Genomic DNA, 18,971 nt, shown 5'->3' on the forward strand with positions numbered 1-18,971 from the left:
GATAAGGTTGCCCTGTCAGCTTTATGTCACCCAAAAGTGGTCTTATAGGTACAACAGGGGAGCAGTTTATTATTTTGAACTATCGTCATCTCAATGGAGTAGAGCCCATTGGTTTGGTCAATGTTCAAGTATGCAAAACTTGACCGAGAATAAAACAAACATTCCATGTTATTTGAACAGGGACCACCACTCTACTCCCATGCCGTACTTAGAGGACGGACTGCTTCAACTCGCTACCACTATCATGTTAATTTCTTAACTAGGTAATTTTGGCATCAGATAAGCGTACAGCAATGTATTATCTGCGGGTCATTGATCATCCTCGTTGAGTACCTACAATCACATGTTGATATATGTGCTATGTTTTGTAATTACGTCAATCAATCGTAAACGGTGAGCCACAGCATAATGAATGACAATAGACAATCATCTCTTTTATAAACTTCTACTTCCTCTGCTGTCAACATTACCTACTTGCGCAGATACCAAAATGTCCCAATATAATACGAAAAACCTACGCGTCACAGCCAACGGACTGAATGGCCATTGCCAACAACGTACACATGCCCAAGTATGTGGAACTCATCCCAAGCAGCCCAACTGTAAACCCTCGGATATCAAAGACCAAGACCAAGACCAAGACCAAGACCAAGACCAAGACCTCAGTCCTCTCCAAAAGCACGTCCATTTCTGGGATCGCGACTCTGATGGTGTCATCTGGCCCTCGGATGTCTACAGCGGCTTCCGCGAACTCGGTTTCGGCCTCTTCTTCTCAATAGGCTCTTTACTCATCCCCATCTTCTTTTCATACCCTACGCGGCTGGGGCACAGTTGGATTCCTGACCCCATGTTCCGCATCAATGTCAAACACATCAACAAGGCCAAGCATGGTTCCGACACTGGAATATACGACTTTGATGGAAACTTCAACCACGAGCGGTTCGAGCAACTATTTGATCGTTTTGACTCTTCGGGTGAAGGAGGTCTGACAGCTGATGATCTGCTGAGGTTATGGAAGAAGGATCGATGTGCGGCTGATCCAGCAGGCTGGACTTTTGCATTCATGGAGTGGTGGACAACCTACGTCCTGTTGCAGAAGGACGGACTTGTACATAAGGACGACTTGAGAGCGTGTTATGACGGTAGTCTCTTTTGGCGGATCAAGGAGAGAAGACGTAACAATGGATAGGAGGAATTGGCCGTTTTTGCCTCCCACTGAACAGGTAGTCTTTCTTTCATTAGACTTTGAGCCATCAAAAAGACACAGCAAACCAGACCGTTTCACGACAATCAAGGTCAATCTCGAGGCGGCGATATCAGGCAGCTTACGCTAAATGACCAAAGAATTTGGAACTAATGGTTTTTATTTCAATAAATTTACCTTTCGACTATTTTGATCCAGGGTTGGGTTGCGTTCATCTCAAACCACCCTTAGGATTCTTTTGTCTCCTGTTTTAGGCTATTCTCGTTCTCTTCGTCTCTGTCGTACTCGCTTCGCTTCCTACCTGCGATTCTTTCCCATCATGATAAACAACTCGTTAAATAGCCAGCCTCTCAGTCCAGTTGCCCTATACCAATCATACCCACGGCACTCTTTTGGAAGGCCTTCCACGGCGGGTTCGTCCATCATTGTTTGCACGTTCTAAAGTCTCTTTCTTTTGATATGGGCTCAACACGTCTCTTGGTCCCCGGGGAATCTTGACTCCTGCCCTAATACGAAAGAGGAAGGGGATATAACAAAGGGGGGAACAATTCCAATAACTAATTTTCTTTCAACCACAATTTTTCGCTGGATTAGCTAGCACCTCCGTTCTGTGCACCCAAGCTAGCGGCCATAGCGGCAGCCTGCTGCTGAGCGAGGAGCTGAGCCTGCTGGGCCTGCTGGGCCTGCTGTGTGGCAATCTCATCGGCCTTGACCATCACGTTCTGAATGACGTTCTGGTCATCGGCTGTGAGGTGTCCAGCCAAGCTCCCGTAAAATTGGGGCTGTTCTGCTTGCATTTCTAAAACAGGTCAGCGATATACAACTTCACGCGCGCATTCAACATACTCATCAAAGTATTACGGAACAGCTGGTAAGGCTCAATCTTATCAAGCGGCGACTCAAGCAGGACAGAATCCTCACCGAGGTCGTCTTCCTCGACATCATCGATCGCTCGGCTGAACTTCTGGGCCTAGTCATGCATTAGTAATGGTCACGAAAAAATGAGTAATGCATGTTTGACATACCTCTTCGTTGAGAAAGTTAAGGTAAGCAGTGCTCTCGTCCTTGGACTCGGCTGTCTCGCCAGTTTCCTCCTCTTCTTCGACGTTCCAGTTGGCCTCGTCATCATCCCACTCATCTTCCTCGCCGTAATCATATGTAGACTCGAGGTGGAAATCATCGCGGAGAGCTTCGTCGCGGTCTGTTGTTTATTAGTTTCGGTCAAAAAAAAAACCGTATTGAACTTACTCTTCTGAGCAGCAGGGAGAGAGCGGAACAGCTCCGTGATGCCTTGCAGCAATCGAGGCCAGCCAACAGAAACGCTTTGTGGGACGTGCTCGGGGTTTAGGCTGAGCAGAGCTGAGATAGCAACGATACACAGCTTCTTGTCATGTACACGGGTAAATGCCGTCATGCTGCCGAACCAGAGGCTGAAAAAGCGGTTTGTCCAGCCCTTGTTCTCAAGAACTTGAAGAGTTAGGAGAGGGTTGTAGTGGATCGAGTTAATCACCATCTCCATCAGGTGAATACGATAACTCTTGACCTTGACATCCTGGTTGGCTAGAATATTCATGGCAATGTTGATGAATCCTTCGACGCAGCTGTCGATTTGACCCTTCAAGCTAAGCATCATGGCCTCCGCCAACTTGCAGGCGCATATCCTCTCTACTCCGCCCTGGATGCTGTCGGTGAACATGTCGGCGACCATGGAGAAAAGGGCTTGAGTGTATTCGGGCTTCTGAGCTAGCTGAGGGGCACCGAACTGGACAAAGTTGTCCAACGCTGGCAGCATGTCCTCGAGGTAATACTCAGCACCCGCCTTGAAGGTGGTGTGAATCAACTCAAAGGCCTGCCACATAGTAGGAGAAATGGACTTGGCGGCAAATGTGCAGCTGTCAATAATCTCGAATACTTCATTGTAAAGATCATAAAGCTTGTTCTCCAAGGTGACCTTGATAACAGGCATAAGAACAGCCTCGATATGAAGCAGGACGTCGGGAGTGCTCTCAAGGGTGAGAATAAGGGTACCAATAGTTTGCAAAACACCGAGAGCAGTGATACTTTTGTCGTCATATTCGTTATAAAGTTCGCCGTCATCGCCAACCTTGCTCTCCTTCTCGAGAAGTTCACGGACAATCCTCATGTAAGTGTCTCGGAGCTGCTCACTGAGAGCTACAGCGAAGGGAGTAAGCTCAGTGGCGAAAACCTCAACAAAGTCCTCCATGACATTCGCAAGCGCATCGATATCGGCCTCGTTAGCGAGCTTAAGAAGCTGCTGCATAATGGTCGGGATGTTCTGCTGCATGCTCGTCCGGATGATGTCGTGTCGGATCAGAGGCTGAAGAGCGAGCGCGGCGGTGACACGGACGGGGAGCGCAGGGTCAGCCATGCAGTCCAGGATGTGTCGATAAATGGTGAGAAGGTTGTTCTGATCCTGGAAGTTGAGCTGCTCGAACTTCTCTATGGTGTCACAAGCGCGAGCACGGAGATAACCCTGAGAGCTAGTGAAGTCGGGGAAAACGTAACGAACGAGGAAGTATTCGACCTGGTCCGCAATGGGGCTTTTCTTGCCCAAAATGACGGGTGCCAAAGTGGCGATCATGCGCAGCGCACCCTCCTTAGCAATATGGTTCTTCTTGTCATCCTCAACCTGTTCGTACTCGTTGACCACAGCGTTGACAAATTTGAGGATCTCGAACGTTTCCTTACGGCGGTTCTTGGTGAGGTTGACAAGGAAGTTCGTGGCAGCAACGTCAGGAGCAGACACCTCCTCAAAGTAGTTGAGCTTTCGGTGAAGATACTCGTCGGGCTCATCCTCAAATTGCTCGACATCCTCCTCGGTGAGGCAAAGGACGGGGAAGACGAAATGGGTAACCAGGTTGGTGAGGTGAGGCTTGAGGTGTGCCCACATCTCCTTGGGTCGGACTGACTCGTCGAGGAAGACAAGAGTGTAGGAAAGACAAGGCCGGCTGAGCCAAGAGGTTTTGGCGACCCATTTCTCGATCTCCTGGAGGTAGTGCTTGAGGATTTCGGGAGCAATGTTCGCAGTGAAGTCTTTAGCGAAAGCAAGCGCTTCCTCGCCCTTGCCTGGGCTGGCAGGGTTGCCATGTCTGGAAGTATTGTGTTAGTATAAATTCACCAATGAAGAGAAAGTATGACTGGCCGTACCGGATGAAGAGACGGTTGAGGTTGAAGAAAGCCCATTTCTTGGCCTTCCACCAGTGATGCTTCTCGCGCTCGTGTTGGTCGCCCTGCATGGCACTGGCGGGACAAGTCTTGGAAACGGTGTGCAAGAAAACAGTGCACCAAGCAATGTTCACATCGCGCTGTCGCAACGTAGGGGAGAGTTCCAACTATAAGTATGATCAGTATAAGTTTTCAGAAGAACAGAAAAGATGTTCCAATAGTGCGTACCCATGTCGCATGTTTATAGGCCTTCAGAGCAAGGTGAAGCATCTCGCCAGCCTCATCGCTCTCCTGGTTCACCAACTCGTTGCAGATGGCCAAAAGACGAGGAAAGCTTGCCTCCACGATCCGGTCAAACTGTGCCCGGTCGTCGCTATCGGTAGACTTGTAACGGAAGGCGCGGCAAATAGCGAGCAGGCACTGTAGACCAGCCAGGACGGAGCCAGGGTTATTCGTGTTAAGAAGCTCAAGGGTGAAGTCCATAAATCTGGGCCAACGAGCGGGAAAGTCATATTGGAGGATTCGCTGGAGAACGGGAATGAGCTGCTGGCGGACAAGGCCTTCGGAAGCAGCGAGAATCGGCAGAAGGCGGTCTCGCACGCGAGCCTTTTCATCTTCGGGGATTGGGTTCGAGGGGGGCTCGGTAGAGTAACCCTCGTTGTTGTACCATGAACGGTTGACACGGTTCTTTACGTAGATGACAGCTGGAGTAGAATATTGTCAGAGGGGGCCAAGAAGCGAGTGGGATAGGTTAAATAGAGGGGCACGGATATTGTATCAACGTACTCGATAGACGAACACTGGCCTCTTGTTCTGCTTGTAGGATATCGAGCAGACATTCGAGGAAACCGGGCTGTTCTTCAATCTAGGGTGCAGCAATTTAAATCAGCATAACGATTCTTGTGGTTCGGGATTTGCGCATATGGCGGGCAGTTGATCAGTCAAGTTAAAGCAGTGTGCGCAGAGGAGATGTGATGTGAGAAGAACCATAAGAGTTAGCCATCATGCCTGCATGGTGAAGCAGACGGCTATTCAGGATCTCCAATGGCACCCAACCACAACAAAGACATTCCCTCAACACAAAGACGCAAATGCAAGACGCACCTGTTTCAACTGAATCTCAGCACGCCTTCGGCTGTCTGCATCAGGGTCCAAGCTAGCGGCGAGCAAGGACCTCACAGCGGCGGTATCCATGGTGAATGGTGGATATATAGAGAGGTCGACGTCGAGGCCGAAGAGGATAGGAGTGTGTGGTGGAAAGAGAGGCGGACGAAAGTAGCGGAATCAGGATCTGTCAGGTCTGGATAAGAAAGGCGAGCGGCGGATGGCGGGGCATCTAGAGACAGCCCAAAAAGCACAACACCCAAAAGAAAAGCACAAAGTCCACCTCAGCTAGTTCACAATCCGAAATGGTAGGCCACGAGCCACGGTGCGATGCAGGTGCGGTCTTGATTCGGGGATCCAAAGTATTCGCCTCGAAAAGTCGGAGTGACTTTTTTTTTCGTTTACAAGTTTTTTTTTCTTCCCTGCTTCCCTTTTGCAAGAGCTGGAAATATTAGGACCCGATGAACGATGCCAGAGGCCCAAAAAGTTGTAGTCGGGAGAAAGTAGCACCAGGGCCGTGTGCGAGTCCAGGGGCTCAAAAATTGAAAAGATGGGATATGGGGGCCCTGATTGGGTTTGAGCAAAGTAGGGCTCCAGTTCCAGGTCCAGTATAAGGCAGCGTCGATACCAGCCTAGGGGAGTCTAGGAGATATCAGGAAACATACCCTTTGAGATTAGAGATCAGGGTGAGAAAAAAGGATTTACATGAGATTTGGTCCAGAATGGCATAGGCCGACTTGTTCAAATTCGTCTTGTTGGCTGTCAGCAGTTAATTTGTTTGTTGTTTTTTAATCCCCCGAGACCAGCTCAAGTCCGACCGACTGCGTGTGGGACTGAATTCGGTCACTCGGCGGCGGAAGCTGGAGACGGCGTCGGGACGGAGTCAAATGAACTGGAGGAGCGAAGAAAATCAAACGCACACGTTTTGACTTTTCAGTGGGTCCGGCTGGTCTTTTTTGTTTCCTTCTTTCGGTAGATGATGAAATCTTGGTATTGATTTGATGATGAATGGATGGATGGATGGATATCTGGGCACTAACAAGAAATATGTAACAACGGAAACTCTGTTGAACAGTAATGTTGGAGGAGATGGGATTGAAAGAAATCTCCCTACCGCAGGTATGGAGAGCCAGATGATTCCAACACTTATTTACTGCTTAATGCAAGTACGGCAAGAGCACACAATAACGTTCATTATGGCTTAATAAAGGGAAGGCACTATCACAAGTCTACTAATTCGGTAGGTACCTACCTACTCTAAGGAAAGCCACGATACATAAGTAGTGGGTAGCGGAAAAGTTGGCCGCCTAAGTCTGAGGGTATAAAAATAAATGACCTACTAATTTGGTCTCTTTTGCTTCCAGCAGTCAATTCTTCTGATACCCTGAGGGATACTCCCTCACATCCATAAACGTCAGGAACATAGTAACAGGAAAGCCAAGGCAGAAGCAGCTGCCAGATGTAATGCAAGGGTTGTCATGTTCAAGGACCTAAATCTCGAGTCAAAGCAAGTCGACGTTTTCAGCCAATCGAGAAGGTACCTCACGACGCACAGGATCTTGGCGTCTTGTACATAAACAACAAACCAAGCACGAGCATGCCACGAGCAAAGCACGAGGTGATCATCCATGACAGAATTGGCGATCACTTTTTGTTTTCCCTTTTCTTTTTCTTTTAGGGTCGAGACTCAATTTCTTTTAGGTCGGGTCGGGGTTTTCCCCGGAGGATAATGCCCTGACGACGAACCACAAGACAAGGGCCTGAAGTGATCCCTGACATCCATCCACAGCAGAAAGTGGGATGTTGAATCCTTGTACTGACAGTTGTCAGGTAGCTTCTGTTGCATTGCGTTGACCACTACAGGAAAGGTTCACCAAATAGTCGGTCACATAGAGGAGACATAATTAAAGCCGGGGGGAAAGTACTGGGTAACAGGTACTAAGCAGCATGAAATGGTCAAAACAAATCATAGAAAAAAATCCAGTCAGATCGCAGGGTCCAGCACCATCAACGTTAGTGCCCCGCCAATTTCCCCCTCACCGCTTTTGGCTTAGAATAGTTAGTAGTTGGGTTACTGCAGATGCGGAAACCCCAAATTGTTGGTCCCTCAAACGTCACCCTCGTCATTTCAAGGCTGAAAAGGCCAAGAATCTTCTGTGCGTGGGGGAAAGTCCAACAACATGACCCAGCACGATTGCACTTGATTTCGATATTTACGCGCTTCTTTCATGTCTCAAGTATGGATCAAGCCAGCAGAAGAATCAATTACGTGCTACAGAGACAAACGAAAGACATCTGTGAGACATTGGACTAGTAGTTGCGTTAACCTCATTTAGCCGCTGCCTTTGTCAGTGCTAACTAAACCTTCGTAGGAAGTCACGTACCGTATTCTTTGCAAATAGGTGGTAGTTAAGTGATAAGTGCATCACCGCTAGGTTGTGGCTAAAACCTGGCATCTCGAGGCTCAAGACCAGCTCCTCACGCTGCTCATTGATGACCTTTGGCGAAACTGAACAACACGTCAGAGATGATCTCCGGACTGTGAACAGTTAGACCAGAGCCCGCCGTTTCGAGTGTAGTTGAGTGGCATATGAATTTACAAGGTGCGTCCCTGCTCTCGATGCCATGTCCAAGAGAAACACCATAGACAGACTTGGTACTCTTAACAACCACATGACGATGCAAGAATCACAAATCAAATGACTCAACACTAGCAGTAATTTGTTTTCATGTTATTTACCTTCTTTTGCCTGGTGAAGATACAACCAAGGCTTGATATCAAGGGTTTGGCCACCATGTCAGCATTGTCAGGATACTTTATCACGGTATACAACCATGTATACATGGCTTTATTCGCCGAACCAATCATGCACCATCGCAGGACTTATTAGAGCATATACTCTGTGTTCACTCAATGTAGATCAATGCTTTTTAGGATCCTTATTAGGATAGTTCAGGTCAGAGGTCTGTCTACCTTTTATCATTAAGGCCAATATCTAATCTTCAGAAGTGAGCCAGTATATCTGTCAGTTCATCATGAAGGCCATCAAATACACTACGCCTGATATTGGGATTGAGATCATACAAGTACTTTATATTCTGACACGCTGTCGAAAAAGTATCATGGTTGAACGCTGGCGAAGCTGAAGAGGGGAATGCCAAACCAGAGGTCAAAGCGGAGCAAGCCGCCAGACAAGAGTGAGATTTATCTGAGCCCAATCACGGGTCACGTAAATCCAACAGCTATGCCCATGATTCGGTATCCGAACAAGAGGCTGGCTGAAGTTAATGGGGGGGTTAGCGACTATAGTCTCGACTATCAGCTGTCTCACTGGCTGAGGTGACCTTCGAGAGCTGCAGATTGATGGGTGTTACCTACGGTCGGTAAGACGAGATGATCCGCGTAAATTACATTACATTGCCCCTCGTTGTTTCCTATATCTTCTGGGCTTTCTTTCCCTTGATCTCTCTTCAAGCCTTCACCTTGCTGCTTGAGACTATTGGCAAAGGTTCATCATACTCTTCCGTACATGATGGCATCATCTACTCAACCACTCACCAAAGGCGCATATGCCCCTTCAGGCCCCAATGACATACGAGGTCCCTGCCCACTCATCAACAGTCTCGCAAACCACGGTTATCTTCCTCGGGATGGCCGAAACGTACGTATCGAAGAAGTCCTGGCAGGGATGAACACCATCGGACTCTCCAAACCTCTTGGTGCCGCCTTTGCCAATCCAATCTTCCAAGAGCGTGCGCCCTCCAAATTCCACGATGATCCAGTCATTGAAAGGTCGTTTTTTCAGAAGTTATGGCAGACGGTGACTGACCCGTGGTCCGTCATGGGAAGATTTGGCATGCGCAAGCCAGGACAGTATGACTCTGAAGGTCACAAAGTCTTGAACTTGGATCAGCTTGGCTTGCCTAATACAGTTGAGCACGATATATCCTTGACCCGCCGGGATCACCAACAGGGCGATAATATTGCTCTTCAAAAAGATCTCGTCGAAGACCTTCTTGCTAGCTCCAAGGATGGAAAGGCTATCACAGCTGATGATCTCGTTGAGTTCCGCAAGAAACGCATCGCTAGGCAGAAAGCAGATAACCCAGATGTTCAATATGGAGCATTTGAGAACGATCTTGCATGTGCAGAGATTGCTCTGATACTGAATGTCATTGGTACTGGGGATAGAATTGAGTGTGGCTATGCTAGGGCTTTCCTTCAAGAAGAAAGGCTGCCAATCGATGAAGGGTGGAAGAAAAGGTCGTTTGGTATCGTTGGCTTAATCACGGAGAGGGATAAGATCAAAAAGAGATTGGGAATGGAGTTCAAGTCTCAGTGAATCTAGTATACCATTTCTGTTCCGACTTTGCAGCAGCGATCGATCATCATGGCGAGTTGTGAAACGAGGAGATGAGGAGATGGAGTAGTGCGATTCCAGATTGTATCTCAATTCATCACGTTGCCCCTTCGGCAAGCTGTTGGTCTTTTGTATTCAACGCTTGCTTCCCATGGAACAGTTGGTATCTAGCATAGGTACCTACCTACAAGTGTATCCTGCACAACTTCCACCGCTTGTACAAGGCGAAGATCACGTTAGAGATACTAAGGTTAGTAGATAAATACTAACTCAAATACAACTCGTGAGGCTTGCATCCAAGGAAAGAGTCTAAGAGACGAATCAATACTAATAGATACCTGCGTAGGTAGGTTAGTAGGTAGTTGGGATTTAATCGTTCGGTGTGAGTGGTCACGCGTGAATCGTCACGGGAAGCTGCAGTCACCGACCGATTGTACTTGCAAGTCCAGGCTCCTTTCTGCCAAATGCAGTCGGCCTTGACATCGAACCTAAGCAACTACGTGAGCTTGCGCCTCTCCCAGAATAACCCTCTGGTCTATAGACCCTAATTGATCCTTCCGTTGTTCTCTCGCAGTACTACCAGGTAGTAGGCAGCTTAGTACCTTAGTAGTTAGATGCCTGGCAAGTAACCAACATTCATATATCGGACTGCCCGGTTCGACACATCATCTTTGTCGCTTGTACACATATTGGACTATCGACTGTGGTATTACAAAGTATTGACAAACAGACATGCACCCCACTTACTTATTCACGCATGTCGGCATACCGAAACACGATGTTCTGCCGCGCCAGCAAACAACTCGATAGGTCCCAGGCTTGTGTTTGAGCCTGCGCAGCCACCCGCCTCAACCCTCCACTCAGCGGCCCATGCTGCTGGGAGAACATCGCAACAAACGGCAAAAGTCGGCCAAGTTACCTTCCAGAGTTAGCAATGTCAAACAAACAGAATACTGTGCGGTTACACCGGTACCTCCACATAGCGTGAGCCTGTTGTCGAGTGCAGCATCTGTCGAATCTTCGACCAGGCATGCTAGCGCAATATGCAGTAACCCAACTGCGTCTTGCTCGCTTTGCCAATGTAAGCCGAATCGACAGTAGAACCATAGGCGTGTCCTGATTCATCTTCATGTTCGAGAGCCAAACAAACTCGATATAGAAGCGTCAAGAAAGAAGCAGCAGACAGTCGCCTTATGCAGGCAGCAATTGAAATCATACCTTGGTAAGGTCCAGAGTGCTCAAACCCTTCTTTACACGCAGCTATCGCCATTGGCCATGTGCACCGATGATTCGGCATCAACACCACAAACAGACCAAGTCCGGAGCAGTACGGCTGCTCTTCCTAGCTATCGGCCACCCGCAGGCGTCGAAGCAAGCTATCCTAACAACACCTCGCATGCTATGATATGGACGGGTTCACACAGGGCATCAGATGACTCTCTGCATGCGCTCGGTCAGTCTTCTTTGTTACCTCTGCATCTGATAACTCCGAACTCACAGATATAAATCGAGTGTATTCGGCGACATGGTCGTCTTCTTGATCGCCATTAAGCACGCTACTCTCACTTCTAAACAGCATTCGAAAAAAACTTCCGTCACTACATCTACACGTCCAGTCTGTACCATGATTCTCCAAGTAAATCTCGACTCTTCTCAGACTGTTGTAGGCGAATCAGCACCTACTGCATCTGTCCACGACCCCGAGCCATCTCGCTATCAAGTCTTTCACATAGAACATTCCCCAAACGTTCACAAAATCTTTATTCCAACTAGTTTCCCTCGACCAGCCGGCTATCTGTACTCCGTCACAGACGCCTCTCTCCAAGACCATCCCCAAACCGCACTGCCTGTCACTGCCGACATCCTCAATTCCCCAGAACACATGGGTGATATTCACCAGAGTCGATTCGTTGGATTCATCGCATCTCAGGATCTCGATCGTATGAGAACCATGATCAAAGACCATTCGAGGCCGCTCAGCCCTGACGATTATGCCTCTCTCCCCGATTATGTAACCCACTGTGAAGTTTGGGTCCGTGTCGTTGTTGAAATGCTTCTTGATGATGGTATTCTCGAAGCGCCTCCTCCAGAACCTGCGACTACGGGTGGGCATAGGCTTCCCAGACATCACCACACAGCCCATTGCATTCACCAGCGACTTCACTCCCACCATCCTTACAGGCGTCGGGCTCGCCAGTCTGTCGATCGGGGCCATTGAGTTACATGGCAAGAGAGACATTCTGTACGGGTCTTCATTGTGACAGGCCACCTTTGTATTTGGTGGCAATTGACTGAAGGGTATTCTCGTTTCTTTATCTCACTTGATGGCAAACAAATCATCTCATTCATTAAAGACATGGCCAACTCTTGTATTTCAATCAAACTTTTGCAATAATAATAGTTTCATGATCCTCTTTCAAACAATCAGATCCAACGGAAGAAATAAGCAACCTCTTAAACTCCTTGTATCCCAATGACAAAATCTTCGCTGGACGGCGGAAGAGACAATAAATGACAGTACAGCAAAACAGCCAAAGAAAATAAATCCATGGACCCAAGGTCAAAGAATTGAAATGAAAACAAGCCGTAGAACCGCCACCTTGAACCTGACCAATCTTCCTCCTGCTCCATCCATACTGCGATACGGTGACTGTCAAACCAAAGGGGTGGTCGATGAAGTTCCAATTCCAGTGCCGATGTGGTCCAGTTCTCATGAAGAAATCCAGGAGTGGGATGGTCTGCAAAACGCAGTATGTCGCTTGTAAATGAAGTGGTATTTGTGCATGCGTGATGGCATGCTGAGATATGATTCCGGAGGAAAGGTTTCCGCAAGCGTGTGTATGCCAAAATGCCGAATAATCACGATCACCAAGTGGCCAGCAGGGTGTAGCAAAAGTCCAGATTTGAAGAAGTTGACTATCCAAGAAAGGACTCAAAGCAGCATGAATCCAGAATGTGAGAGGGAACGACTTTGTGCAGAGCCAGAGCGACAAGCGTTTCATGTTGCAGGCAATAGTGTAGCAAGTTGCAGCAATCCGAGGACGCGGAGTGGGAATGATTTCAAATGGGCAGTCATTGAATCACCTTGTGCGCGTGTTACCTTGACTCCTGTGCAATGGTATGCTCTGGCTTTTGATTGTGTTTGTATCCCAAGCAACCCATTGCGGACGCAAATGGGTGCGAGTACGTCCAAGACGAACATGAGCAAACCTCGGCTGAGGCAGGTAAACTTCCAGATAAAAGCACAATCCTGATGAGTTGGGTCCATTCCTTGGTAATGTATAGGCAATTGTCAGGTGGTTGCTCAAAGGTAAATCCAAGTACGTCCAGGGAAAGATCCAAGAGAAGTCTGCGTCCAGGTATTTCAAGTTTGCGCACCTAGCTGCCTGAGTCAAGTCTGTCGAGTCAGTGTCTTTGCGACTCATATTAAGACAAAATCCATGGAGAGTCCATCAGTGGAAGGGACGTGGGAGTGAGGGGACAAGGGAAGCAAAAGATCCTTTGAAAAGGTTGGCTAATATATACAAGCTCGTTCGAACTCACCTTGCTGTCCGGATGCCGGCCTCTGCCAATTATTATTTCAATAAACGCCGCTTCTCGACGATGGTTCACATCGAAGAATCCGAGGGCCAAAGACATTGAAGGAAAAGAGCAAGAACCAGCCAGATCCAGGTAGAACGGAAAACAGAATACTTCCCCTGAGGGCGGATCCGGACAGCAAGGCCATGACATGAGATACCACCCCAAATCAACCTGGTAAGGGATGGCTCCCTTTCCTTTTCCAACTCAGCGCCGTGTCCTAGTATAAAACGTATGCAGCATGGTCTCATCCGTGTGGCAATAATGTGCGTAGTCGATGTCGTCAATCCAGGCAAGGCTCATCCACAATGTAAGGTCGTCCGTCATAAAATGTTAAAGAAAAAAGGCACCAAGGGTATGCGTCTCAAAAAAGGTCCAGTTCGTGTCCAGGGCATCATCGATGGCAAAAAGTAGTTGATACGTCCGGGGGTATTATCGACTCCAGGTAATCCAGGTTCGTAGATGATAGGATCAATCTCCGGGAAAGAAGGGATGAAATACCTTTCCAGTGGAAACTCCTGTTGAGATGCAAACTTGCAACTCGGTGGTGGCACCAGCCAAAGAAAAGAAACCTGAAGCCTCTGAAGGGGTCATGTCCGGAAGAAACAGAAAAGAGGATGAATAGGTCGTTCCAGGGGGAAAATAAGCCGTACTCCATGTAATCCCGGTCATAATGCAGAAATCATCACACTCGCGAAAACGTCGGGGCGTCTCGTCAAGCTTAGGCAAAGGGAAGGGCACAAAGATCCGGCCTTGATACTCCAGGAACACACCTTTTACCGGCGGCTGGAGCGATGGTGACGGTCGGAGCTGTGCCTGTCGCTCTCTCGTTCACTACGTCGACTGCTGGAGGTGCCACTGGGATTTGTTTGAGTATTTGTTGGTGTCGCGGAAGCGCGAGTCCGGGGGGTTTCTTCATACTGTGAGGCCTGGGTATATCCTTGGGCTGGTTGACCTGCTAGAGCTCAATAATTAGTACGCCATCCTTATGTAAACTTGCCCATCGGGCCCTCCACTGTACGCACCACGACCATAGAAGGGGTCCTGGGGCTGCATCGTGTAGCCCGCAGGAGGAGCCTGACCTGAATATTGGTAAGCAGCAGTGGCCGGGTAACCGGGTTGCGAAGGTGCAGAAGTGGCATAAGCCTGCTGCTGAGCGGCGGCGGCAGCGGCAGCGGCAGCAGCCTGGTTAGCATAGGCATCGTATCCTCTGGGCCTCTGGTTTGTTCCGACGTCCACATAGGGGCTTTGGCCAGCCTGGTAAGGTGTGTTCATGACAGCAGCTGCGGGAGTCGAGCTAAACCTGGCATCCGCTGGGGGAGGAGATTGCTGGGCTTGAGTATAACCGGCAAACCCACTACTTGAGCCGCCGTAAGATTGGCTATATGAACCGGCGGCACCAGTGTAACCTGGAGCACCTGTTCCTGGATACCTTGGTCCTCCGTCAAAGCCAGAGTCACGAGAGTAAGGATCGGTTGCGTAGGGGCCTTCGGTAGGACCATGATGCTGACGCGACTGATGCGTCTCCGAGTAGCGGTATTGCACTACAGGTGAGTTAGATGAGTGTCTCGGCGGTGCGCCAACGTTTCTCGAGGCAATAGTACCTCCGGAGGTATTGCGTGATGTCTGTGCACGCCTCTCACTGTCCCAGCGCGCAGAGTCTGCTTTGAGGTCCTCAATCATAGCCTGGTGAGACAGCATGATTAGTTTATCATCGATGTGTTGGCACAGTGACGCCAGACTCACCGTCGTTAGATTCCTGTAGGCTGTGATGTAGTAGCCTTGTACGGCTTGACCTGTCTGGGGGTTCTGTCATGATTGATATGTGAGCCATTTGTTCCATCACGATGGTGGGGTTCCCTATTCACTGGCGTACCTCGTAGTGACCAGGACGCACGAGAGCGTCGTTGCCCAAGTAACGGCAAATATCGGCAGAGATAACTTCACGGTCGATGCCATCTCGAGGAACAAAGTATTCGTTTTGACGTCCAGTACCGGCAACGGCTGGGGGAGGGTTTCGGGATGATCTCGACATGTTGATGTGTGGGGAGGATACGGCCGATGAACAAGTCTGGTAAGATGAAGAAGAAGAAGAGAGGGGAGAGAAGGTCGACGGAAGAGCGGGAGAAGAGGAGATAGATCCGGAAATGGGCGAGGAGGGAGACGACGTGGAGAGAGCTGAGAGGGCAGAACGGGCAGAAAAAGAAGAAGCAGGAGGGTGAGGATGAGCAGGAAGAAAAGGCGAATGGCGGTGGTGGGCGGTGGGCGTGTCCTGTGGGGCTGTACAATCTATTGGCTGCGGAGGTGGTGGTGCTAGGCGCTGACGAGGGGTTTTCCCACTGGCAGAGTGACTTGCAGGAGACCGTGAGGCCAGCAGACGTCGGTTGGCACTGGCACCGTTACTTGAGTTTGAGCTCAGGTTTGAATTGGAACGACAGTGGGACAAATTCTGCTGACGGCGAGACGTCGTTGGTTGGAAGCGTCGTCTCGACGGTGGCCTTGGTGGAGTTGCAGGAGGAGGAGGAGGAGGAGGAGGAGGAGGAGGAGCAGCCAGTCCGAAGGCAGATGTTGGTGGTGCTGATGCTGGAGGTGTTGGAAAGGGGAAAGAAAAAGGAAGTGGTGGCGAAGAACATGCAGGAGGTTGGTGATGCTGATGCTGATGATGGCCAAAGCTGGGAGGTTGAGGTTGCTGGTGAGTTGATATTGATGGGTCGTTGCCTGTAAAACCCTGATATTGTTGGGCGTGGTGGAGATGGTTCTGATTTTGCAGCAAGCCAAGATAGTACAAGCTGGGATGGCCCGGCTGTTCGAAGCCAGGCGGGGACTGTGCTAATCTTTCGTTTATTGAAGACGGATTTTCCTCCTTGGGCTCTTGGGCTGTGAATGAGTCGACTGGCTCTTGCCTGGGACTATCCGTGACGGAAGCTTGTCTCTCTGCTTGACCGAACCCAACACCAAAATGCGGGATCTGCAGCTGCCGCTGCTGGCCTGGTGCGTGGGTGCCCTGATTCTGATCCTGATCCTCACTAGCCTGGTCCTTGTCTGTTCCGTGCTGCCAACAACCCTGCACCCAGTGGCGACCTATTTTGGTGGACCGTTTGACTGCCTTGTTACCGAAGCCAGATGTGGTTGGCACGCCTGGGGCTTCCGGAAGTTGTTGCGCGTGCCCTACAATGCCCTCTCCGCCTTGCCGGGCTGGGTTGTGGTCTTGAGGTTGGGCTTGTGCTTTGGCGGTGACTGATGACACTTGGGCACCAGGGGAGGCTGGGCGAGACTCTTTGGTTGAAAGACAGGCTCTTTGTTTTTGTTCCAGCCCTTCTTTTGACTCTTGGACGAGACGGTTTCTGGCTGGCGAGTCACAGCGCAGCCCGCCGTGTGCTAATGGATGATCAATGATTGCGGTAGCGGCCTCGCCGGACGTCGCTTCTTGTTAATTTGATTCAAAACTGGTGACCAGGCCCGTTGCACAGTCTTTTGCGAATATTTGGTTCGAAGCGCAGTTTTCAGAATGTTACTTCCCTTCTATCCTGTCAGTTGAGGTTTTGAGCCGTGATGTACCGTTCGTGTGGTGTGACAGATGCACCGTAAGCCTCTTCCTTCCGTCTTGTCCCATTCAGGAAATGAAAGTGTTCTGTCGTCTGGGTCACAACGTGGCTTGTCCCTTGTTTGTGTCAAGATCGCGGAATTGCGTCAGTTATGGAGTACTTTGACTCAAATATCAAATCCCGAAAACCTGAAGGAAGGATCGATTGAACCCCGTCGTTTATTAAAGATCGAACCTGTCGCGATCCAGATTAAAGCTCGAAACAGGCCACGACCTTGCTTGTCCCAGCAACGTAAAGCGTTGGAAGACAGCTATCGATAGCCAAGCAAGTTGCAGTCATCAAAAGCACGCGCGGCAAATGACTTCCAATGTCGACTTTGTAATGTCGCGAACAAGGCTATCCCTTGTTTCAACGATGCCCAACGTCCACTCAAACCTTCTTCTCTGGCGTGGTGGTATGATTGATAGTAACGGCGATACGCCGTACTCTAAGTTACGATCGCCCGCAAGCGAAGCAGAGACACCTCGTACAGAACTTGAACAGTCGACATGAAAATCCCTTTCTTCCAGAGGGTCAGGCTCCAGCACCTGCAGTCTGGACTAGCGATCCGATGTGTGTAGAAGAAATAAAAGTCGAGAAATAAAAGCACCAACGTTGACAATGCTATGACGTCTTATTTTCCGGGTTGAGATATGGCTTCTTTTTTGAGAAGTGCCGCGGCCTGCAAAGCATGAGAACACCTTGTTGCAGTGACAGAAAGTGGACGAGAAAAATGAGTGTCCAAGGTACCATTGTCACATCTCATCATACACTTCACACTGCTTCTTTATATCCCACGTCAAGTATTCGGAACTCTCAATGCTGTTTCAATATCGTGTCTTGAGTTTAAGCGACACGTCGACAGATGGCTCACTGTCACTCTACTTTGCTGTTTGTCGCCCATCGTGAGAACGGCTGTGCTTCCGCCCTTCTCTTACCATTGTAATATTTTCTCTTGCCCAAATGTCTCGGGAATATTGGGCATCTACTCCTGTGGCTCCATGCTTCTCTATGCCTGTCACGGTGTTGTTGCTGAGCATAAATTTCAACTATGTATGCCGCCCACAAATGATAGGCAACGTGTTTCCGCAGCGGCATGCTTGTCAGGTGTCGCTGGATCCCGGCATTGCCTCAACTGCATTTGAGCTCTTTGAGACCAATTCCTAGCTTGAGTGGTTAACGGTTGGCTTTTCGGATGTGCTTTGGAGGGTGGGTTGGGTAGCAATGCTTGCACCAATTGAAGCCCAAATTCTGCATCCAGGGCCAGGTGTTCGATGCCTGAGCTCTGTCGTCCAATCATTTTTCGACCCAACGTGTGTCAATGTCTTGGCACACCACCCAGTCGAGGACATGGTTACTTTGTCGTCATGTTTGATGCTCTGGATACATAGGTACATCAGCAAATTGATGTTATCGACATGCTTCCGGTTCTCGTGAGATTGATATCGACACGTGTGAGCGAGCTTCATAAACAGCACGGCGCAATTGTCTCATCGGTTGGTTGATCCCTTTGATGTACGCTTCGGCTGTTCGCATTACTTTATCGGCCTGCCATATCGTGTCGGCTATTCTGAATTGTGTGGCCGACAGCTGCGTCCTCCCTAGTAATTATCTTCACTTGCTTGTCTTCCCAGGGAATCAGAAAATGTCCAATGAGGGTGGGTTGCTGTATCGCCACGGCTGCACTGGTTTAGTCGGGGTTATTGTGGTGCAACTTTGTGCACTGCAGAGCATGATGACGACGGTTGTCTATACAATCCTGACATTATGCCTGCGCTCACGCTTGATGTTCTGGGCATTTACGGAAACCCACATTGCTTTGACAGCGCTGCCGGTGCCTTCGATTTTCAGAACAACCACGTCGTTATGTTGTGATTCTGAGTCGAGGGAACCACAAAGACAGGTGGCGAGAATGGCCCCAGGTTGCATCTCTGGCAGTCGAGACAGATCAAC

The 18,971-nt window shown here is 49.3% G+C and overlaps 5 protein-coding genes across 5 annotated transcripts; 3 read left to right on the top strand and 2 right to left on the bottom strand.

The window, feature by feature from the left end:
- Window positions 1-490: 490 nt before the first annotated feature.
- On the top strand, window positions 491-1,189 carry FPOAC1_005066 (uncharacterized protein; the record flags this gene model as incomplete). Its single annotated transcript, XM_044849597.1, has 1 exon — window positions 491-1,189. The coding sequence occupies one exon, from the start codon at window positions 491-493 to the stop codon at window positions 1,187-1,189; it is 699 nt and encodes a 232-aa protein (XP_044708307.1).
- Window positions 1,190-1,794: 605 nt separating this feature from the next.
- Window positions 1,795-5,584, bottom strand: FPOAC1_005067 (uncharacterized protein; the record flags this gene model as incomplete). The annotated part of the gene is made up of 8 exons (XM_044849598.1): window positions 1,795-2,003; window positions 2,051-2,174; window positions 2,230-2,405; window positions 2,453-4,314; window positions 4,373-4,557; window positions 4,619-5,094; window positions 5,177-5,255; window positions 5,495-5,584. The coding sequence occupies 8 exons, from the start codon at window positions 5,582-5,584 to the stop codon at window positions 1,795-1,797; spliced, it is 3,201 nt and encodes a 1,066-aa protein (XP_044708308.1).
- Window positions 5,585-9,024: 3,440 nt separating this feature from the next.
- Window positions 9,025-9,837, top strand: FPOAC1_005068 (uncharacterized protein; the record flags this gene model as incomplete). The annotated part of the gene is made up of 1 exon (XM_044849599.1): window positions 9,025-9,837. One exon carries the CDS (start codon window positions 9,025-9,027, stop codon window positions 9,835-9,837), a length of 813 nt encoding a protein of 270 aa, XP_044708309.1.
- Window positions 9,838-11,479: 1,642 nt separating this feature from the next.
- Window positions 11,480-12,073, top strand: FPOAC1_005069 (uncharacterized protein; the record flags this gene model as incomplete). The annotated part of the gene is made up of 1 exon (XM_044849600.1): window positions 11,480-12,073. The coding sequence occupies one exon, from the start codon at window positions 11,480-11,482 to the stop codon at window positions 12,071-12,073; it is 594 nt and encodes a 197-aa protein (XP_044708310.1).
- A 2,137-nt stretch (window positions 12,074-14,210) lies between these two features.
- FPOAC1_005070 (uncharacterized protein) lies at window positions 14,211-18,947 on the bottom strand (the record flags this gene model as incomplete). Its single annotated transcript, XM_044849601.1, has 6 exons — window positions 14,211-14,392; window positions 14,460-14,978; window positions 15,039-15,120; window positions 15,181-15,243; window positions 15,311-16,812; window positions 18,800-18,947. 6 exons carry the CDS (start codon window positions 18,945-18,947, stop codon window positions 14,211-14,213), a joined length of 2,496 nt encoding a protein of 831 aa, XP_044708311.1.
- Between the last annotated feature and the right edge of the window lie 24 nt (window positions 18,948-18,971).

The sequence above is a fragment of the Fusarium poae genome, chromosome 2 (assembly GCF_019609905.1).
Source record: "Fusarium poae strain DAOMC 252244 chromosome 2, whole genome shotgun sequence".
In the NCBI taxonomy this organism is placed as follows: domain Eukaryota; kingdom Fungi; phylum Ascomycota; class Sordariomycetes; order Hypocreales; family Nectriaceae; genus Fusarium; species Fusarium poae.